The sequence below is a fragment of the Malaclemys terrapin genome, chromosome 7 (assembly GCF_027887155.1).
Source record: "Malaclemys terrapin pileata isolate rMalTer1 chromosome 7, rMalTer1.hap1, whole genome shotgun sequence".
In the NCBI taxonomy this organism is placed as follows: Eukaryota; Metazoa; Chordata; order Testudines; family Emydidae; genus Malaclemys; species Malaclemys terrapin.
This window is the reverse complement of record NC_071511.1, coordinates 6353492-6377517: the sequence shown is the minus strand read 5'-3', so window position 1 is coordinate 6377517 and position 24026 is coordinate 6353492. Positions and strand designations below refer to the sequence as shown.

The following is a 24026-nucleotide window of genomic DNA, read 5'->3' as shown; positions in this document are numbered from 1 at the left end:
TACTGGGCTATGCCAACATAGCTATGTAACTAGAGGCTCCGTCGTGTAATTAGGAGCAGAGATCCAGTTTGTGTGGAGCAGCTCCTAAGGGTTAAGGATGTGAGGAGTTGCTGCAGAGACCCTACACCGTTGCCATTTTGGAGGGCGGGTTATGGTCTGCAGGGATCCAATAACCCCCTATTCCCTCCCTCCCCTCTGACCCCTGCCCCCCAAATACTGCAAACAGAGATTTTTCCTCAAGAGAGAGGAGAACCATGCAGCCGTCACTAGGGACTGTACTACTGCTATGGATTTTACCTGGAGGGCACTTAGAGGCTCTGGAGATGAACAGCGTTGTAAAACCCTAGGGATGGGGGCAGAACAGAGTGTTGCAAGCTGCCCCTTACAGCAGGATCTCACGGCTCGATTATAAAACATTGAAATAAATTATTGCAGTTGCTCAGTATGAAATTGTTTAATATGAAAGAACACCACCGCATCATTGACTTGTGCTCCAAGGTACCTTAGACAATTCTGAAACTCTGCCAATCAATCTTTCTGCTGAAAGGAAATCTTATTCTCCAATCCCATAAGCAGTTCTTTGTGGGTGGGCCCCTGCACCCTTTCAGAGCCCCACTGAACTCAGTTACTTCAGCAGGCTCCAGTTTGCAGGATTGGGGCTTCAGAAGGAATAGCTACAGGAAAACTCACTATCCGTCTCCCAAGTCCTGTGCTTTGAAAGGTAAGGTGAGGCTTTGGAACAAATACCAACGCAGGTATGGACACAAACAAATGAACAAGGAAGAAAAGGTGGTACAAATATTTGAGTGTGATTACCGATAATTCTTTTTGTGATTCTACAGCAGATTCTGGTGACCAAGACGAGCACAATATACATAGTATAAGAGAAACAGCGCCACCTCCTGTGAATATTAGCATCACCGCCGTTCCCACCACGGAACCATCTCAGAAGCTCCCTCAATACCTACCTCCTTCTGCAGAGGAAAACCTAGGTCCTCTACCTGAAAACTGGGAGATGGCCTATACCGAGAATGGAGAAGTCTATTTTATAGAGTAAAGCTCATACTTTGTTGTCTTTTGTGTGTGTGTGTTTGTGTGTGTGTGTGTGTAATCTCTGTCTGCAAATGTACATACATACAAACCATGTGTATTTAATGTCTACAGTTGCTTTTAAGAACTAAAAGATCTTGACCAGTTGTAAGACATTGTTGCTCCTACTTGTGCATTTCCTGAGTGGATCAAGCAGCCAAACTCTTGCAGAGTTCAGAGGTGTTGGAGATCCAATATATTTGCAGAGCAACTGTAGTTTTTTTACAAAGATAGTTACAAGAGCCACAGGCAGTTAAAAATATTGGTTAGTTTTCTAGTTTGGGATGAAAGCTCCTAACTGAAAGACGTTAAGAACTCTCTTTCAGAGCCTGCCTGTGTACATCAGACTGGTCAGGGGAAAATTCCTCCAACCCCATGCTCAGTCAATAGCAGAGCCAGGGAGCTAACTCGGTGCACTGCTGTTCTCATTAAAGAGAAGGGTCCAAATTGGATGCTGACGTGCTCCAGTGGGCTTGCACAGGGCATAACTCAGAGCAGAATTTGGCACACAGTATTTGGAAGAGCCAGGAAGACATAGTGCCGTGGATACTTTTTGCTTGACAGCTTTGTAGTGTCAGCCGTTTTAAGGTGGTCTTAAGATTGATTTTTTTCGTACCATAAATAATGGTCTCTAATTGTACTTAGAGACTTATTAAGACTGTAGAAGCTGCTAAAACAGGACTGGCGAATACGAGAGATTCCGCCAACAGAGTTAGCTAGTCATCAGAAGAGTGCAAATAGTGTTTGCAACTGGAAAACAAGAAGCTAAACAAATCCCTTATCTGGCTTTATGGATATGAGGCAAGGAATTCAAATTTGGTTTTGATGGTTAGTATACGGTAGTAATGGAAACTGAGCCCCTCTAGCTACAGACCAAATACAACGCATCCAGATACAAAGCTGGCTTTTCTTTTATATTGTATTTAGACCAGAACCTCAGCTTTGACATGTTTAAAAACCCCAACTGTTTTCCTATGGGTAAGATAACAGCCAAACTGACTTTGATTTAAAGGAGTTACGCTACATTATTTGCTGGTGGAGTGGCTCTGATCCTCTAATGTCTAGAATTGAAGCGATCATGTCCTTTGGGAGAGATTCTGGGGAGGTCACTCCGCCAGCAGGGGCAGACTGGCAGGCACTTCAAAATGGCACCCTCTGTGCAGCATGGCCTCGCATACACTGTGTGTGCAAGATTATGCTAGTGGAGGTGAGGTCATGCCTCTGAGATAGGCACAAAAGTACCAGAATGCCCAGTATTCTGAGGATATAGCAGTATTCATCCTATTTGTGCTTCAATTTGAATCGCGGCATGTTCATTATACTAAACATGGTGCTCTGCCCTCAGTTGTATCTGAATGGTGATTTTGTGCTACTACCTTCATTCTTTGAAACACTTTTTGGAGGCAGAGTGATTTATTACATGTTTATGCAGTCTTTTAATGAGCGAAAGCCCTGAATTTCCAAATGGTCTTTAAAGACTTGTTAGCCCTTTTGTGACAAAAATTAGGTAGGAGAAGGATGTTTCTGTTATTAAAATCATGTACGTGTCCATGATTACTTCTGGATCTGTCCTTACTTCTATGTGCGTTCTTGATTCTTTAATGCTGTTGCAAGTTATGCCACAAAGCAGGGAGAAGAGAGAGGATGGGTGTGATTCTGTTCATAACAAATAATAATGATCTCAACTATTGCCTGCAGTTCAACTGCGTTTCAGTGTAACTTTAGAAAAAGAAAACAAATCCCACCCAATGATTTTGTACACCTCGCTGGTTACAGGGTCAGGAGCAGAAATTCCATGTGAAAGGCTGCTTTTATAATATGCCCTATCCAAACAAAACCCAGGAATATTGCAAAGAGCACAAAAGTTTGTTCTCATGAGTTTATCCGATGGAGGAGGCTCAGATAAATGTTGTATGCTTAAGCTAACAAGAGCTTATGGGGTTCTCCTGTCATTGGGAATGACCTACCGGACTGACACTTGCTAAAAATATGCAAATACTGTACCCATCCATATCACCACCATTTTCCCTAGCGAACCGCAAACTTTTTATACATTGGAGGAACCCCTCTGCTTTATTATTGATGATTTGCCTTGCATTGCTAGAGTTCAATTTACTAGTCTGAGAAACCCAAACCACGACCAATGAATTCATCAGAAACTCTCTGAAGTGCACAAAAGAATTGAATGTCTTCCTTCTGCATTGGGAAGGCTGACTAATGAAATGGGTGAAACCAAGGACCTTTTACTACAGTACTCAGACACAAGAATAAGTCAGACATCGAGTCATGCTGGTTGGCTGTTGGTCCCGAAAGGAACATAGTCCTCATTACATCATGCCTTAGTTCACAATGGGTGTTGTGAGGCGTAGTTAAAGTTTGTTAAACCTCTTTGAGAACCTTGAATGTGGAGTGAACAGTATTGATATGACATTAGAACTAAGAACTATTAAGGAGAGCCAAAGGTGAAGCTAGATAAATGATATTTCAGTTTTAGAAGAGGTTCGTCTCTCCAGGTTAGCTAATATGCAGAAGAATGCACCAAGCACCAGGACTAGCTTATAGATTTAAGAGGTTATCTTACCCCTCGTTCTAAGACACAAATCAAAATTAGGAGAAAAGCATCCCTACAAAGTATAGTTAAAGAGGACGTACACACAATCTTCATCCTTGGGACCGAAGTCAGGAGCTGGTCCATGGACTCGTGAATAGAAATAGAAAGAGTTGGAAGTTGCGCTCGTCACGATTTCCATCACAGTCCTGTTAACAGGAACATTTTCTCTGGAAATATCTGTTCTGATTGATGTTTTCTGTCAAAACCCAACAAATTTCAAAATAAAATTTAGATGAAAATAAAAAAAAAAGTTGAAAATTTTCCGGAGGAAATAACCCATTTCCCAACCAGTTCTCATTGGTCGATGAGTTCACCAGTTAGCCTCCGCATTCAAATGTGATCAGAGTGTCCTTGCTATAGTTACTCCTGTGGCCTTACACGTGAATTTCTGACTTCTAGTGGTGACTATTCTTAAAATCTCAGATATTTTTTTCTGTCAATGCTGAAAGTCTCCTGACTTGCTAGCCTGTTTTATAAACCATAAAATTGTTGTTATATTTCTTCTGAAATAAAAAACGCTTTCAGCTCAGTTGAATAATAGAGGGGCCCATGTTTTTCTGTCACTGGTACTTTAGCTCGGTTTATTAACAAAGGTCATATTTCCATTTCTGGTTTGCAGCCATAATACTAAAACAACATCTTGGCTAGACCCACGGTGCCTGAACAAACAGCAGAAGCCACTAGAAGAATGTGAAGATGACGGTAAGGGACTGAAAATAGTGAACTAAACTTAGTGTGTTTGCTCTAATTTAGAATTTTCCCCCCCGAAAACAATACTATGATTGCAAAATGTAAAACAAAGAACAGGGATAACCAGTATGAACTCACACGTAAGGTGAATCATCATGATTTTCAAATGATCTCGAGTCAAACAATCGCAGAAGTACTAGAACTAGGAGGCATCCACTTTTGCACAAAAGGATTTAAATGTTCATTGTTGCTGAATGAGACCAAGATCCTTTGAATGCATGTGCTAGCTAGCACTCCTGTGCAGGCACAGAGTAAATGTACTCTGCATGGCCCATTGCTTTATACTGTGGTTAGTATGTTTTAAGTGGCTCCAAAGGAAATTATTATTTCCTCATTTGGGTAGAATTAAAAGGTTAATGTATTGCTTCACTTTGGAATGTTACATTCTGATTGTCTAGTTAGCATTATGTTTGCTAAAGAGAAATTATATTTGAAATCATGGATTTTTATCACTTAATTTGCACCAATATCATTTTGCATTCCTTGAGATGTTGAAAATGCAAGCCAATGTCCAGTTTGAAGGCACATAAATAAATCAAGCATCCCAATATGTGACTGGAAGAGGAGGTATTTTACTTAAGTTTACCTTTAAAACTTGCAAAAATAATAAAGGCCAGTAAAACGGTGAAAATATGCACACAAATTTTGGTCCGTTGACCTTTAACACATACACAAAAAACCAAAACAGGAAAACAGTGGCATTTTAACTGGCACAGTGCTAGCCAGGAGCATTTTAGAGTGTCTGCATTATTATCCTAAAGCTAATTTGGAGATTATGATCAATCTCCTTCTCGCTCAAGCTATTTGTGAATCAGGCTCCTATGTTTTAGGGATATTATCTTACTTAGGAAAGGAACGGACCTGATTGGTTCAGAAGTCACCTCTAAAGTTGCTGTTACAATCTTGTAAATTGTTGACCTCCGTTTTTTTCACATCTGAGTTTTTTTCACATGTAATGCCTGGATTTGACTGACCAAACCACTTTTACATGAGAAAACCAGGTACTTGTACACATGGCGAATGGACTTGAATGCTCGCAAAATACAAGATGTCTTGTGATTGCACAAATTTTAGACAAGACACTATGCATTCAGTTTTTAGAGGCCTGCTTGAGAGCCCTTTGAAATTTTGGCCCCTTCTGTCCGAGACTAGATCCTGCAAAGTCTGTAGGACTCCAGGCACGGAGATCCTTCATCCCGGGTTGATCCCTTCGCAGGACTAGGGTCTAAAAATAGATGCATCACTGGGACCTCGGAGAAACGATTTAAAATAGAACATAAATGACAGCCTAAGCTTTCTCCTGGCTGAGGCTAGAGTTTTCCCTGAAGCACATCCTCTGTCCTAACTCCCTCTTCAGAGTGCGGCTCCAACTCCTGTTTATAATCTGGATGAAGTTAACAAGATGCACCTGCCACCGTGACTCAGCAGGAAACACCCTGCACTTTCATACAGGGTCAGGATACAAGAATCAGGATGACTTACCAGAGGATGCCCTTCATTCTGGTACCACATGCCAGAGTCTGCCATTCTGTTATACCCTCAGACTTTTCAATTAAAAAATAGGTGCCTGAACAGCTTGTGTAATTGGGACAGTTAATTTAGAACAGGGTAATCTTTTTTTAAAAAGTAGCTGTGTCTTGGTTCGGCAGTTCCTTACTTTCAGCTCATTTTATCGTTCCTGCCTCTATTTGCTAATTCATTAGTATTTTTCTAACAGCAAGTAGTAAAACTCATTACGTATTTAGTGCACTGCACACTTCTACTTCGCTGTTCTAGTCTTTCTTTATAGTTCAATAAAAGCTCCTAGGTGTGAAGAAAAGGTAAAATAACATTGCAAATCCCAAATCCCAAATGATCCAGCTAGTGTGGACAAAAGATTATTCATGTGAGTAGCTCCACTGAAGGCTCTGGGGCCACTCCCAGGAGTAAAGTTGCATGTCTGTTTTCAGGCTTGGTCACATCATGTGTACAGTGGAAAAAGTAAATACTTTGAGTGTTATACATCTTTTCAAACTTGCTTTGAATTTTAGCTGTGTTGTATTCTTTCCATGGCAGGGTACAAATCTCTGAAAGTTTTCTATTGTTTATCATATGAAGAAAATGCCTATTAGCATTTCACACACAAATGTCTAACCAATTATTCTGGCCTACTATAATACAAACAGTTCATGGGTAAGTTAGAGCACATAAAGTATTTCTTCAGTGTCATAGTTATCAACAGCAATTTAATGGTATTGTATCTCTTATGTGTGTCATTTAGTAACATAGCTAAAACTTTTCTGTTACGTCCCAGCTTGTTTTACCATCTGCATTCTAGTTGGGTCATCACCTTTCATGTTCTGACTGCGGTATTATTCATAAGCTAAGCGATACCTTAATCATCTGTCATTGTTAACTGATGAAAATGAGGCCTCTTTGAAGCTAATGCAGCTCCATCTGAGTGTCAGGGTCATTACTGTGCATCTGTTTTGCAGGATTGGAGGCTTAGGCCCCAACTGAGCAAGGCACTTAAGCACATGCGTAACTTAAGTGCATAAGGTAGTCCCAGTTAAGTCAGTAGAGCTAGCTACGTATTCCATTTAGATGCTTGTTTAAATACCACACTGAACTGGGTTCTAAATGACATCCTACTTAGGAGCAAAGAGTTCCTCTCAGATCTGCACTCCGCTTTGATCTCCTGATAAATATATAGCCAGCTGCATCTGAGAGGAGTGTTTTGCCAGAAAAATGATGACCATGCAAATTTGTTTATCAATCTAATCAAACGATGGCATGAAAGTAGCTGATCCACAATTATTTTAACAGTGCAAGAACCTGTTCTTTTATGACCCACATCAAGATCCATAAATACTCTGATCACTAAGATGTGATAAACTGAGAGTTTGGTCTGTGCAAAATTGGTGTTGGTTCTTCTGTTTACTATAGCAATATCTTACTTGGTGCTGGTATCTGAAATTTTCTTTTAATTTTTTCTGTCTCATTTACTGCTCTTCCCTTGGAGAAGAAGGGGTACACACGGAGGAACTGGACAGTGAACTAGGTAAATCATCCATCTCTCATTTTGCTGTATGACTGACTGTACCATTTTTAGCCTCTCATTGCTTGACCTCTCTTTTGTGTCATTTTGCATCTTTCAATTTTTAATTTCAACGAGGCCTAATTCAGTAACAAAATGTATCAGGATTTTTGGCACTGAAAATAGATGTTTTTCCCATGATGTGGAATCTTAAGGCACAGTTCCTATGGTATTGGATCCCAAAGAAGAGAAACAAAGTAAAGCCTCAATCTTGCAAAGGCTTGAGAAAATGTTCACCCTTATGCACAGTGGGTTTTAATTTTCACCCTGATGAAGTCAATGGAGTTTTGCCATTGACTTCAGTGAGGTTGGGATTTCACCCAATGAGTAGCTCCATTGACTTCCAAATTATGTGAAGGGTAAGCACATACATAAGACTTTTTGGGGGGTTAGTACCCAGCTTTCCAGATTAGAGAAGCTAAGTGAAATTTGGAAAACTGACTAAAAATATCCCACAGAATGTTTTTGCTGAATTTGTCAATGAAACAGCAGAAATTTTGCCCCAGTAGTTGATGTTATAAATCAAGAATAAATTGATTTTAGATGGCGTGGCCTAGTGATAGTTTCTAAGTGTTTTTGAAGAATGCAATCATAATATCTAATCTCATGTAGCATTAGTTAGTTCAGTCTGTAATTCTAGTGCAGAGAACTATTAGATCATTATTTCTGCTCCACATTCTAGTCCATTTTGAGAGCTGAAAGGGATCAATATGTTATATGTGACTGTATTTTCCTTAGGTCGTTCATTGCTTTAAAGAAATTTATAGCTTTGTATGGTAGCCAATTATATTACAGTGGAATTAATCTCTGGTTTCCGTAATTACTTGAAAGCGCAGACTGCGTCCCACTTCTGTGTGATTGATATGCCAGAAGCCGTCAATAAATATTGACTGCTTTTTAAAATGCTATGCAAGAAGCTGCTCTTGTGGTTAGTGTGGCTGGAATAATGTTAAGAACCTAACTCCTTTTAGTGCAACACTTGGAAAGAGATTACATAAAGGAATAATTTATCAATTCCTGTAGCAGGTGTTGGCACAACCCACAGCGCTAAGGTTTCCATTGCGATGGCTGGTAATCTTTCACAGACTAAAATAACATCAAGAATAAGTGCATGAAGACAGCTGAACCGAAATGTATTTTTAATTAAAATGTCTCAAAAACAGTAAAGATGAAGTAATAGTAGTATAAAATAACAAGGTTATGGGTAACAACTAAACGTAAATGTTTACTCCTTCTATTACCCTTCAGCACACAGTGTAACTCTAAGGGAAGGATGGACAGAGGCAGTAGATTCAGGGAAGACCATTGGTTGATAACCATGGCCCTGATCCTGCACCAACTCACACATGTGCTTAACTTTACTAACACGAGTAGTTCAATTGATATCCGTGGGACTCCTCACAGTAGTATAGACAAGTGTTTGTAAAATCGGGGTCCATATAAATACTACAGGGGTTTACAAGCATTTGTATGTCAAGAAAGAAGTTTAACATTTGCAGTTGTTCAGTCAGTGCCAGCAAGGTCAGAGAAGTATTGTCAAAACAGATCAACAAAATCTCCAGTACAATAGGAACACCAGTGGTTAGTATAAATTGGTTTGTGCCAGAGATTAACGCACCTAGTTTAACTAAAGCTTAACATTTGTTTTCTGATTGTGAGAAAATTAAATAGAAATCCACTTGAAACTTTCACAATATTTTGTATTTATCTTATATTTTCTAAAGAAACTGATTTAATAGGTAGTAATATAGATGCCCTCTGTTTTAACAGAACAGTGCCATTTTAGGATAGAAATTAAACACTTAGGGAAAGATTTAACACTGTTACACATGGGCAACTCCTACTAGTCTTGTCTACACTAGGAACACTGAGACCTGTAATTCACTTCTGTGCAGCTCAACCAGTCGTAGCAATATCGGAGACTGCAGAATAAATTGCAGGCTGGTAAAAATCTCTGAGCCCGACTTCCAAAATGGCTATGATCAGTCAAGCTCTAGTGAATTTCAGGGCTTAGTTTTCTAGTGTAGGTCCATTGGCATTTATGAGCTATGACTCATAAAGGATGGAATGCTCTAGCAAAAGGTCTTAGGGCTAGATTCTTACATGGGTGCAGAGGGGCAAGGAAACTCTCAATCTGGGCTGGTGGCTTTCCTGATTTTCAGGGCTTTATCACTCTTGTAGGTTGGAACACTGACCAACAGGCTCTCAGCTAGGAACGTGTTTTGACACCATGCTTAAAAATATAAGTTGGGCACTTAAGGCCAAATGAATAGGTTGCTGCTCTTGCTCTGAATTAATATTAGATTATAATCCTCCATGGGGGTCCACACGAGTGTGCCCTCATAGAACCACATGGGACTGCAGGAATGGCGATTCCTTTCCTGGGTCGGAGCTATACTCTATGATCTAATTGCTCTGGCTCATCTTGAAGATTGGGGGGAAGCATTTAAAACAACCCAGATATTGGACTTTGCAAAGTGGGTACTGCTAATGCAGAGTAATTTCTTGCTTTAGAGCATTTCAAAAGACTTTTTATTAGAGTCGTCGATGTGGATCTACATAATAGACTACTTATGGCTCCAAAGAATCCGTTCTTATCTTGTTGGTTTTCAACACATGTAGAAATGTGTTTTGTTAAATTTAAAACAGCTTAAAGAAGTATTTATCCAATAGCCTGGAATGTCAGTGGAGTAATTCCAAGGTCCTTGTTTTGTGACCTTCCATAAATGTTCTTTTCTTTTACAGAAAACAAAAATGAAATGTTAATACTAAAAACATTTTAAATAAAGATAAGGCAATGACACTGGCCAAAAACAATAGCATGACATTTGAAAATAAAATAAACATTATTTAAGGTTGTGACACAAAAAGCGTAGCCAACAAACTGAAGCATCACTCTCCAACTTTAACTCTTGTTTTGGTGCTCTACTTCCGTCTCTCGTTCCAACCTGGCCTCCACAGCCGTCTGCTTCCACAGTGGAATAAATTAAGAATGAAATGTCAGCCAATACTTTTGACTCTTTTGATTCTTGTCTGTGTTAGATATTTAATGGTTTGAAACTTTTTGACTAAACCCCAGTCTTTCCATCATTCAAATCAGTGGGAGTTTCAACTGAGTAAAGACTTCCAGGACGTGGCCTTTAGTTTTGCGCTTCCATTTTAATATTGACATTACTTTTGTGCTTTGTAGAGGAATGTCAATTTCAAACCCATTCATTTGGTAAGCATGCAAAAGAGATCTGCTCAGAAGATTGCAAAGTGGTTTCATACCCAAAGGTTAGCACTGGCTTGCATTTGGTTGCTTATGTCTCAAGGAATCCAAAGATACTTAAACTTGATAAGTGTAAAAATAAAGAACAGGGGGGAAACATGGCTTTTATTTGCAAACAAGGGACTTGTGGAGCAAAACCCACAAAATTAATTTCTTCTGATGTTCAGCCAATTCTGAATGCAAACATAAACTCTGAGTAATTACCCCATATGTATTTGTGTGGCTTCTCTTCATTTTCAGTCTGGAATTATTTGTGCCTTTATGGCAGTGTAGCTGATGTCGGTAAATACTGAACAATACAGTTACATTATTCTGATTAATGGGCCACTGCTTGATTGTATTGGCTACGCAACTGATACCATTAATAAAAATAAATCTTTGCATTCCATAATGAATAAACACAGATTATTTCCCATTGGTCTTGTCAACTTGGCAATAAGTGCTGCTTTTATGAGGAATTCTTTCTCACTGGGGTATTTTAATAGTCTTCATATGCATGATTATTATATGGCGATGGTTCTTTCTTTAAAGTAACTTGGGCTGGCCTTACCATAAGGCGAACTGAGGCGGCCACCTCAGGTGCCAGACTGTGGGGGAGACAGGAGGGGTGCCACTAGGACCCAGAGTGTAGAAAATTGTGTCTGTTGCTGGTGCATATGTATTCTGTCTGCTCTAGATGCACAGAGATGGTGGAGTGCTTTGCTGGAGGAAGGCAGAATTGAGACCTTTCAAAGCGAGGGCGCATGGGGGCGTCATTTGAGCTCCCCGCCTCAGGTGCCAAAATGTTGTGGGCTGGCCCTGGTAGTACCTCAGGCCCTAAAGCCATTGGGAGCTTTGTTTGATTCAGTGGGAGTAGGATCAGGCCCTTGAGTAATACATACAGTTCAAATAACCCTCACTACTATGCTGAAGAATCATAGAGTGAAAGGGACCTCGAGAGGTCATCTAGTCCAGTCCCCTGCATTTGTGGCAGGACTAAGTATTATCTAGACCTTCCCTGACAGGTCTTTGGAGATTTTTAAGAGCAGGTTAGACAATGATGGAGATTCCACAACCCTCCTAGGCAATTTATTCCAGTGCTTAACCACGCTGACAGGAAGTTTTTCCTAATGTCCAACCTAAACCTCCCTTGCTACAGTTTAAGCCCATTGCTTCTTGTCCTATCATCAGAGGTTAAGATGTTCACTGATTGTGGATAAAGAAGTACCATATGCCTCCAGTCTAGAAAATCTGCAGGCACAAAGTGGGGATAGATTTCCAAATGCAAATTTCATCTTCGGACCTGTTTTTAGTAATTGTTCTAATTAAAAAAAAATGAAAATGACTGTTACATGTGCTTATGGCATTAAATGCTTTTATATCAAGTATTCTACAGTGAAGTACATTTGTGTTTGCATAGCATCTAGCATAATGGGCTCCTGGTCCTGAGGGGGACATTTGGGTGCTAATGTAGAAATCATGGTAAATGCTGAAATGTATTTAAGGACGGTTACTGCAAATACTTAGCAGAGGAGTAAAAAAAATTTACTTTTCCCTAACCAAAACATCTACAGAGAGGCACCTCCTAGAGACTCTTAAACAAGGAATGCATGACTGTTCATTTAACCCAGGAATCTAAATAATAAAATGAAACAAAATATTGACCTGCTAAAACTATAGGCAATGGGCAGAGGTGACTGCTTTCCACAGGTTTGTTAACCCCCCTCCCGGTAAGGTTACAGTAATATTTGTGCTCATTAGACTATGTACTGATACGGAAATGATGGCTGTGATGATCCTCTTTCCTGATAGTTATTCTCTAGGTGAGATTATGAGCTGATGTGGAATTCTGTAAGCTAAGTGAAACCGGGACGCCTGTCTGAAAACTATATCTTTAAGGCATTCATGTACCTTTTCTCCTGCCCCCAGAATTGCCTGCTGGTTGGGAAAAGATTGAAGATCCTGTATATGGAGTCTACTATGTAGAGTAAGTGTTGCTTGACGTTTCTGTTTTCAGTGTCAAGTAGATAAGAACTTTTTCCAGCTGAATTTGCTGTATCTTTATCATTCATTGCAACTGAATGGCTCACAGCTGGGGGTAGTGGTGTTTGCCTCCACCACCACCAAAAAAGAGTCACCCACACTGATTGCTTTGTTTGTAGCTCGCAGTACTATCACAATGCACAGGCAACCTAAAGACTCGTACTTCTCCAGATACTGGAAGTGAAGAGTTAATATTCTTGGTCTCAAGAAGGAAGGCACATCATATGTTGCTCTTCTGCCCCCCCTGGTGGCTGGCTGTGGCTCAGCATTACAGGATGTGACCTAAACAGGAGTGCTGTACACTTAGGGCTTGCCAACACGAGCGTTTAGTTTGTGGCAAGCTATCCACCGCACGCTACCCTGCTGCGGATTAACAGTCCATTGGCCCTGCTGATGCATATTAACAGTTGGTTATTGCACTTTGATTTAGTCCATTGTGAAACGGTACCAGATCAAAGTTCATGAATGAGCTGTTCTGCACATGGAGCCGGGGATGTGATTCCCGGCTTGCGGAGATATACTTCTTCTAGCTCTCATCAAGCTAGTGCACTCACAATAGCAACGTGGCTGCAGTAGCACGGGCAGCAGTCAGTGGCAGCATGGGCTAGCCATTCTGAGTACAAATGCCTCCAGACCTCAAGGGTATGTACTCAGGCACCGAGCGCAATCCGCTGCCTGTGCCCCCGTAGCTTACGCTATTATTGGTTTTGCACGAGTATGTCTCCTCGAGCTGGAAATCACACACCCCAGCTCCAAGTGTAGGGCTTGTTCAGCAGTATTACTGCAAGTGGTCTTATATAGTGAAGAGGCCTAGTGGGATTGGAGCATTGGGAAACCTCAGAGGCCTGAATTCCTTAATAAATGCATAGCTAGAAGTAAAGGCAAGGAGGAGTACTGTTCTCTAGATGCCTGAGACCCATTCTTGGCAAAGACACAGAATTCTTTTTAGCCGAGATACCCATTCTAGCTTTGAATAAATGTATGTGATTAATTTAGCAATTTCCTTAGTAAAGCAGTGTGATCAAAATGTGTTCTCATAAAACAGATTACCGATTCAATAAAAAAAAAAAAACAAGACATGAAAAATGACAGTGCTTGTGTAATCAAATAGTAACCATAAAGGTTCCTGTATTGTATTGTAAAGAATTATGGGTTTAATGTAACTCTCTCCAGAATTTGAACAGCTTCCTCTTTATCTAGCTGACAGATCGCTCCCTTGGGAAATCGGAGAACCAAGTTTTGTTTCATCACTGACCCCATAAAATGAATTTTTAATTATGTGTACGCTCCTGTCTGTTAGGATGGCTTAGGATAGCCTTCAGAATAGACATGGAATACGGATTCTATCTGCTTTGGCTCATTTTTGACCCCACCATCTGTGCCTTGGGAAACAAGGTTTAGCAAACTGTATAATTAAGGCCTGACATTTATTTGCCAGAGATATCGGGGGTATTTTTCATCTATTAAATGTCATGCCAAGAGGTCTCTTTCCAGCATTTCCAATGCCACTTTGCATATGCATGCCCATTAATTTCGGGCCACTCCCTAGTGTGAGATTAACTAGGACTGTAACAACAATGTGATATAAAAGACCATTTTACTTAATATCTATCATCTACTAATACAGATATAAAATAGATTTCTCTCTCTTACACAAACACATGTATGTTCTGTTACACTGAATGTTTTTCATTTCATGAAAAACTTAAGTGATGTCATTTTTTGGAAACCATTAAATTCTTCTCAGCCTTCCACTGATATATGAAATTGACAGTCTCTTATAGGTTTCATGAATTTGTTTTCATATGCTTATTAGATTCATTAAATCAACAGTCTAGCATCAGGCTTATTTTTAAAAAAATTATCCTTTTTGTGAACCCAAGGAAGACCATTCTGAGTGGAACTCTGTAGTGAATGTTCTGCAGTTATTTGCAAACAGTTGTTTTGAAGATAACTATGGAACGGACTTCGAGACAGCAAAACACACTTTCTTAATGGTAAACTTTTGTACTGGACTATAGTTGAATTTTAACCAAAAACCGTTAACACTGGCTAGGTGCTTAAAGCAACCGATGCTTGAAATTCACAGATAAGCATTAGAGAAATTGTGTGTCCGCGCATTAGGATTTTTAAGATATTCATCTCAGTAAGTTTTATGCAAAGAGATGCCATTGTGTAAAGAGTAACTGAAATTGTCCCTATGACTTGTGTGAAAATTGCACCCGAATCAATATATCGATGTACTGTAGTTTCTGATACAGATTTTCACTATTTTGTATTGACTCTTCAAATAGGTGTATTTTGCTAGTGCTTTACCTATCGTTTTCTCAGTAGAACCAATCCAGAGAAGACCATCCTGATGATATGTCTCCACAATTGGCTAATGTTTTCATGCTGGTGAGACATGTTAAATTTCACCACGCTTTTTCCTACCTTTGTCATCAGTTCTCCAAGTATTCAAACAACTGACGATCCCGCAGAGTGCAGCTCTGCAGGCCATTTCAGCTGGGCCTGTGATTCAGAATAAACCTGAAATATTGAGTCCATACCATGCCAGCCTCTTTTGAAATAGAACTTATTGAGGTGTTGCAATTTGATTGATTGCCTACAGTAAGTGCAGCACATCGTACCTCAGTGCTGGATTGGTCTTTTTCACAGTTCTGTTATCATTCTCATAAAATTGCTAATGACTGTTTGCAGTCAACACATCTTGCTAGGCTTGCCTTGTGCCATCAAAGCAGAGGGCAGTTGAGAATTGCCCTAGTATAGGGAAATTATAATCTACCATAAAACTGGGATAGCTGGTTTTAAACCAGCCTCTCCTGATCCCCTTCACCGTCAGCATAGATTTTAAGGCCAGAAGGGACCATTGTGATCACCTGGTCTGATCTCCTGTAAAACAGGCCAGAAAATTACACGGATTAATTTTTGTATCGAGCCCTTCTGTTTGAGCTAGAACAGATCTCTTAAAAAGGTATCCATCCAGTCTTGATTGAAAGACTTCAAGTGATAGAGAATCTATCACATCCCCATTTAAGTTGTTCCAATGGTTGAGTACCCTCCCTGTTAAACATCTGTCCCTTGTTTCGAGTCTGAATGTGTAGATGTTACGTCTGATATGGGTGTGTTCCTGGCCTGTGGTGGAACACAATGCACTCTGACCTGTAGACTGTCCCTCGCATATTATAGAGGAAGTTAACGCAGTTCTGTGGCTCTGCTAAATTGCATAGCCAGGGAATCTCAAGATAAGGAGTGCGATAAAGATGTCTCAGATACAGCTGCGTGTGAGAGAGAGAGGGAGGGAGGGAGTTCAACATGCCTGAATATTGTGTTTAACACACTGGTTAATACTTTTTCTACTGAATCTCTGACTCCATTAAGAAGCTGTCTAATTCACAAGCCATGTAAATTCCAGCAGAACTTTAACCGCTTCAACAGATTAGTAGTTCTTTAGCAATTTTGTGGCGCTGTCATTTTTTCCATGGGTTTCACAAAAGGGTTAACTCTGTCCATCTGATGCAATGTATGATGCATAGACATTAGGAGTTCCTACACACATTTACAGGTAAGTAATCTTATTTTGTAGCCGACTTGGATTGATTTATGTTGGTTTCAAACCAGATTATTTAATGGTTGCTAATTCAAAATACTTCTTGTGCCAAGGTCACACATTCCCCTTCATTCCATCTGTCTTGCTGCCCATATCTGCAGTGCAAAGCTTTGCAAGTATTTTTCACCCACCATATTAATATTGTGCATTGATTAGATAGCTGACAGATGTTACCAGATTTTTATTTTTATATTTTTTTTAACTTCCCTGAGCCGGGGAATGACTGCACCTCTGGGAATCTGATTAAAGCCGGGATGATGTAGGTCTGTCTTTTAACATGTAGTCAGACAGGGCATCCTTTCTGCCTTAATCTCATTTTCACAGTTAAACTGCTTCTTATTGTAGTTGAAAGAATTAGCCATTCCTGTTCAAGATGTCCCAGCAGATAAGTTGTGCTTGTTTTCCTAAATGAGCATTTGGCACAAGTTGGTGAGTGTTTCGCCATATGCCTGGCTGTTCGCTTTTTTGCCCCCTTTGTCTCGGGAATTTCGAGTCTGGCTGTCATTTTTGTTTGCCACACAAAATGTTTCCTAATTTATTGCTCTCTTTCTTCTCCAGCCACATTAACAGGAAGACACAATATGAGAATCCAGTTCTGGAAGCGAAACGGAAAAAACAGCTTGAGCAGCAGCAACAACCACCAGAAGGTTGGCACCCGTGGAGAGCATTATGCTTGAGAGATTTGTTAACAGAATATGCGCTCCCTTGAGTTTACAACCCCACATGGACATATTGGTCCTTCATTAAAATACTTACATAGTGATCCCTGTGATTTTAAGGGGTGGATTGTACCCACAATGAGATATGAAGGGGCATGTAGTTTGCGCTCCTACTAGAAGACTGAATAGCACGAGGCAAAGGAGAAATGATCAAATATATTAGCTCTTAATGGCTTTGAATCTCTGAAATTGGGAGAATTTTTTAACTACTTTTCACTTATTTCTGAAAGATTGATCGGTTACAAAGCAAGCTTGCTTGCTCCCCGGGAATTATAAAAATCGACTGGTGAGCCTGAACTATGATTTTTTTTTTCAAGAGGTCATTTTTATATTTGTCCTGGTACTAATAAAACTTAAAGAAAGATGAGAGAGTAGTATCAAATATGAATTAAACTCCTTTTTACATTTATGCTAAGAGTAAATTCTTGGGTATTGCAAACATGTTCCGCATCAGTCAGTTATTTCATTATTTTGACACATTTTTGGATGATTATAAATCATGTAATGCAGCAATAGCACTGAAATGAAACCGTCTCAGCCATTTAGAATGCAGGTATGCGATGGAATTTCTGCATGACACTTTGATTGGCTGCATCCCTTGGAACTCCCAATGCAAATCCACGCAACCAACATGGCCTCCTCCACTTTTCAGTCCTCTCCTCCTCCTCCAGTCTCCTTGCTTTTCTAGAAGGTTTAGTCCTACTCAGGTGGGTGATTTTGTTCTACTATAGTTATGTTTTATATATTTTTTATCTCTAGAATGGACAGAAGAGCATCCATCTCTTGGTCCACCGGCTGTTCCAAACCATGCTCCAAACACCCAAGAGCCAGTTCGAGAAGCACCAGTACAAGGTAACATCCAATAAGTTTTTTCCATTATAATGAAACTTTCAGAAACAGGACCTTCAATAGTAGTGTAGTGAGGACACAAAACACCAATTTCCGGAATTTCTCTGGACTTTGAGAACTGTGGGTCTTACACAGAAGAGTGTATAGGCATGGGAATAGGTGTGCCTCTTAGAGAACGGATTTCTGCAAATCTCTCTCTCGCATTTCAGGTCTTTCAAAAGATACTGAAAATATGAATTAGAATCTTATTAACAGATTAAAAGCAAATTGTTTAAAGTACGATATAATGGGTGTGTGCAAACGCATATAGAACTCACCCCCTTCTTGCAATACTGTGTGGTCAAACTATGTTAGAACACATTTGGCTGTTGTTATTTTCTTGCCTGTATGGACAGGAAACAAATCTACCAAGGATAAAGTGTGGTTCTTATAATATGTAATAATGCAGGCTAACAATATTTTATGTTATAATATGATCAGGGCAGAAATGGGGTAGAGGGTGTGTGGTTGGATATTATTGCGGCCAAAGCTAGTGTATAATTGTTACCCCTGTCATTTGCTAAACATGAGCAAGTAGGCTGAGAGAGTCATGCAAATTAAAATTGTTTGACACCATTGTCCTCCTAGAGCTGGTCAATACTTTCTGGTGCCAAAACAATGCATACTGTGTTTGCCACAGTTTCACAGCAGACTGTTTGTGAAGTGCTCATTAGCTCTGTGACGCTCACGTTCCTTCACAAATAGCCACTTCTGTGTCTCACATTTAGACTTGCCAGGAGTGGGTCCTGGCAGAGAGGTGACTTGGTCAGTGTTTCCTTTTACTTCTGTGTTGTGAAGCTTTCCATGCCAGAAATGTTTTGGGAAGACCATTGTAACGTGGCTGATGAGGGAGCTGTGCTAGTCAGAGTGCAGGGCAGGGGTACTGACCTCCACATGAAAGCCCTGACACTCTAGATGTCTCAGTAACTGAGGGCTTGGAAGGAAAAATCATATCCCACCACTGGGATGATTAAGTGGAAACTCCATGAGATGAAATTCAGTGAGTTCCTAGAGCCTCTACAAATTTTTCCTGTGTAGGCATTATGATAGGTGCCTATCGCAACTGAAGCAAAGTGCACTCCATAAAACACACAAGCATCAACTCCACTTCTGCAAATACTCATGCACGTGCTTCCGTTTAAAATGAAGAGAACTGCTGCTGTGCTTAAAGGGAAGCAAGTGCAAAAGTGTTTGCAGGGTGAGGACCTTATTTACTGATGCCATTTCAATGCTCGTGCAACATTCTGCGTATGTCCCACCACTCCTGGAAAAGCGGCTTGTCATAACCATCCCACCGGCCAGGAAGATAAATGCTCGGAGCAACATAAAGGACTGCATAGAAGGGCTGCAGCGTGATCTGAAACTTGCTAGAGTGCAAGGCAAGATCCCCAGGTGAGAGCCTTCCCCAGCCAGCCATGGATTAACTAAGTCCAAGTATCAACAGCAGCCGTAACTATGTGTAAAGAGAGGGAGCTGGTCTCTCCAATAACTAGAGCTCAGGCCTTGCAGGTTTGTCGCTAGCACTGTAAATCATTCTCTGACTCGAATAAATAGATAGTGCAGTGGGCTGCAGGTGCTAGGCACTCGTCCCTGCAGAACAGGGTGAGCCATGCTGCAAAGCGGATGCAACCCAAGGGCAATTAGAATAGAATGCAGTCATCCAGACTGGCAGAGGGAAAGCCATTGGAGGGCAGAGGTGAGGTCTGGTGCAGCTTCCTGGTCAGTGGGAGTTGGGAATCATCGTTACCTGAAGCTCCCTGCCCATCCAGGAGGAGAACCACAGGACAGCGAATCATGTTGGACAAGAGCGACCATACCACCCAATAGAACCATCAATGTCACATCTCTCCGTTATGCCTTAAGAACAAAGCAAAGGCTGTCCAAGCGGCTGCATATTGTAATGCAGGGGTACTGATCATGTGGAATGTAGTTGAGCCAACCAGGCTCCTTCATAAGAACGGCCATACTGGGTCAGACCAAGATCCATCTAGCCCAGTATCCTGTCTTCCGACAGTGGCCAATGCCAGGTGCCCCAGAGGGAATGAACAGAACAGGGAATCATCAAGTGATCCATCCCCTGTCACCCATTCCCAGCTTTTGGCAAAAAGAGGCTAGGGACACCATCCTTGCCCATTTCTGAAGTCGATAGAAATCTTTGCAATGAGTGCGCCAATCGGTCAATATAATTGTTTCAGTAATTAACGCTCCCTGGCAGATTTTTAATTAAAATGTTTGCTTCAAACTTATTTAAATGTGGGGAGAAAATAAACAGGCAATTTGGAGCCATTGTTTCTGTGCTCTGCAGCTTACATTATAAGCAATGAGCAATAAGAGAATCTTGAATCTATCATGAGAACGGTATTTTTGTCATGATACTTTTTTTAAGACTAAATAGGGTGTATTTGTCAAAGCAAAAATATGCAGTCATGGAACAGGTAGAATGGATTCAAGTGAAAAGAGGAAACAGCTGTCCATCCTTTGGGATGGATTCTGTACTGCTTCTCACGGGCCCGTGCCACGTGGCGGGGAATGCACCAGCTGAAGGCAGCCTTACTCTGGATCCCTATGCACCGTGCTGCAGTCTGGGATAGCCCAGAATCTCCCATTCCTTTCTGTTCCGGGGGCTGTGGTGGGGAGCAACATAGGGCCATATCCAATAGCCCTGACATTCTCCTGCTCCAGTGGAAGTTCTCCCCTGGCCCGCGGCAGTGCCTTTACACGCCCTCTACACAGCTGGAGCGGCATAAAGTGGCCAAAATCAGACCCATTGTTTTTAAAAAAAATTATATATAATACAGACTTTACCTCTCATGCCCCACGTGGGAGGTGAATGCTGCGCTTTGACTCTGTACTTGGTCGGTTTTTAGCTCTTATCCTCTTGAATTTACTTTAAACGTAAGGGTTTATGGTTACTTTGGGGACCTTTTCTCAGCTGATCAGCCTCTCCTGCTCTGACCACTTTCCCTCATGGTGACATTACGTGAAAGCTCTAGTCTCCCGGTCGCTCGGTCAGATGTTCACTGGCACACTTCCTCACAGCGTGTGCCCTCGCTTGTACTTGCCTCCTCTCTCTCACTCACTCACACCCATGGCTCCTCTCTCACTCGTGGCAATTATTTCACTCTCACACTTGCTCACTTTCTTTGGGAGAGCTCAGCTGAGGTGCCCCCTCTTTCGTTTCAGGCTCTGCTGTCTGGGAGTGTTGCACAAAGCCCGGAAGAGCAGCAGCTACCACTCGGCAACTTGGTGTGTAGCTTTGTCTTTCGGCATCCAGTTATAACGTTCATTTAGGGTTAAAAAAATGGACCCCCTTCACCTCCCATTACAGCCAAGAGGCAGCATAAAAATGCTGCTCTTAGCACGATGGATTCGTATACACAAGGATTGTGTTCTTGTGTTTCAAAGAGGCCATGAGGCGAGTCATTACCTCACATCTTGCTAACATTTTCTGGGGGGAGAACACTTTTTGCACACCTGAAACACTTGTGGGGGGTCACATCCCGCAAAGCAAGCAGCACCCTAGAGATCTGCCTTTCGGAGCAGAAACTTGGTGATGAGTTCTTAAATGCACATTGGGCGTTCTGATTATAATGCACCTCAAGCCCTGTCAATCCTAGAGTTGTCACCAGGGGTCTCAGTGGTACAGCTTTTTCCCTCCAGGGACCTGGGTAAAAAACAGTCACAAGTGCAGAGATGTTTGATCTCCTGGCAGCAGAGCAGGCAATGTGACTACTTTTCAGAACCCATGCAGTGTCTTTTACATGGACCCTACCTCCATAGGATGTTTTATTTATTTATTAAGCATTTAAAGCTCTCTGCACTCCATAGCAAGCTCCCAGGGAGCACGGATAACGCCCCTCCGGCACAGCCAGTCTGGCCCTGTGATTCCTTTTGTGGTTCCCATGCACCACTGTCGATACTGTTTCATGCACTTCAGGCAGAGTGTGGAGAGGAGCACGAGTCAAAGGCAGTGCTTTGGTTGAGCAGGGCAGCATCTGAAGAACATTGCAGTTAATATATACAGGGTGGGGGATTATACTCAAGGAAGCGAGATCCCCTCACAAAGCTTCCTTTATTTTGGTGCAGTTGGGGATGAAAGACTGGGGTGGGGATGAAGGGGTCAGGGGCTTTATGGACAGAGTAATATGGTCAAAAACTTTTTTAGCTTTCCGTTCGCCCAGAAATTCCCGCAGCAGCCTGCTCTAGCAGTCGTTTGCGCAGTCTCTAGACTGCTCAAGAAATTACCAACGCTGAAACAGCAGAGGTGTCGCAAGTCAGGTTTGAAAAGCACTGGCAGAGCCATGAAAGTCCACTTAGCACAGAACCTGCTCCCTGAGGCGAGTGTTACAAGTGCCTCGCTTTCATGAGCTCTCATTTCGTCCATTGTTTTTTAAAGATATGACATTTGCCTTTACATGTGTTTTTGTGCTTCCTAAACTGTCTCGGGAGAAAGAGCTAGTAAATCTATCCAGATTGTCTGTGTATTCCATCTCCCACCATCGGTAGCCTATGCACGTTACTGCATCTGTTTTTAAAATTAAAATATATACTCTGCCTTGAGATGGACACCCACAATCAATAAGCAGAGGGCCAGATTCTGATACCATTACTCACATAAAAAGCAACAGAGGGTCCTGTGGCACCTTTGAGACTAACAGAAGTATTGGGAGCATAAGCTTTCGTGGGTAAGAACCTCACTTCTTCAGATGCTAGTCTCAAAGGTGCCACAGGACCCTCTGTTGCCTTTTACAGATTCAGACTAACTCTGATACATTACTCACATGTAGCACTTGACTCCATGAGTGGTCCTAGTGAAGTCAATGGAGTGGAGTAAGACGCTAGTAAACCGGAGTAAAATTGCGAATCTGTCCCATTCTCTTCTGCGCATACACACGAGTGTCTGTCCATTAAATTGCTAGCATGGGCCGGGGAAGGAAAAAGGGATAGAATATTTTTCTAGCATATTTATGGACTTTCAAAACTTCCTAAACAGGAAAACCATTTTTCACGCGAAACCCTTCGGAGTTGAAAGGGAAGTTCATCCACACCAAGCTGAGGAAGAGCAGCAGGGGGTTCGGCTTCACTGTGGTTGGAGGGGACGAACCGGATGAATTTCTCCAAATCAAGAGTTTGGTGCTTGATGGCCCTGCTGCCCTGGATGGCAAAATGGAGACAGGTAACGCTCTGGGAACAACAATTTAAATAACACCCCACTTTGCGCTTAACAGCGTCTGTTATCTGAAGCTCTCCAACAGTTTTAAGACTCATCGTAACACTCTGAAATCAATAAGTAGTATTGTCCCCATTTTGTAAGTGGAGAAACTGAAACACAGACCAGCTGAGGGACTTTCTGAAGGTCTTGTAGCAAGTTACCGGCAATGCCGATACCAGATCTCGAGAGCAGTCGTAGCCAGTGGTCTGCTCTGACTGCTAAGCCATTGATGCTAAACCCTGGGAAAACGAGCAACCGCTTCAGTTTCTGGTGCAGTCCCAGAGAGCCACCCGACACTGCACGGCAATAGGCACTTTGGGATGCATTGACAGCTCCTAAGGAGGAAAACCCCTCAAGGGTATTGTGTCGCGTATTTTGCACCTCTCTGTGATTCCTTTTCATCTCGCCCCTTCTTCCTAGCTACTGCCAAGAAGTGGGGAAGGGGCTGTTCTGCCCAGTCCCTCCTGCTGCTCTTCATGTCTGGAGGCATCCTGAGCCGTGTCTGTTTTTTCAGTAGTGACATTAGTGCATTGCCTATGCCAGGCGCTACAGGAAGCAATGGGGGTGGGTTTTTCGCTCTGACTGGGCAGAGCAGGAAGAGACAATTGTGACGTGGCCCATAGCTCTGGAGCCAGTGATTGAGCGTCACTGTTTTAAACAGCCCTGCCTGGCAGCTACAGGGTAAAACAAATCACAACTTAATCAGTACTTAGGCTTGAGACATTTACGTCTGAGACGCTATTGCACCGTATTTATGCAGTCGCTAGCTGCAATCATT

At 41.6% G+C, this 24026-nt stretch overlaps 1 protein-coding gene across 30 annotated transcripts in view; it reads left to right on the top strand.

Annotated features, from left to right (window-relative positions):
• The window catches only part of MAGI1 (membrane associated guanylate kinase, WW and PDZ domain containing 1), a 490274-nt gene that overhangs the window by 401001 nt on the left and 65247 nt on the right, over positions 1 to 24026 (top strand). For 11 of the 30 annotated variants that reach the window (XM_054033639.1, XM_054033638.1, XM_054033636.1 and 8 more), the window contains exons 5-12: positions 843 to 1053; positions 4320 to 4402; positions 7455 to 7490; positions 12706 to 12763; positions 16988 to 17076; positions 17908 to 18000; positions 21220 to 21282; positions 23030 to 23212. In XM_054033639.1, coding sequence (XP_053889614.1) covers positions 843 to 1053; positions 4320 to 4402; positions 7455 to 7490; positions 12706 to 12763; positions 16988 to 17076; positions 17908 to 18000; positions 21220 to 21282; positions 23030 to 23212 — 816 coding nt within the window. The remainder of the gene's footprint in view (positions 1 to 842; positions 1054 to 4319; positions 4403 to 7454; positions 7491 to 12705; positions 12764 to 16987; positions 17077 to 17907; positions 18001 to 21219; positions 21283 to 23029; positions 23213 to 24026) is intronic. The other 19 variants (XM_054033646.1, XM_054033645.1, XM_054033653.1 and 16 more) reach the window with 5 other exon arrangements.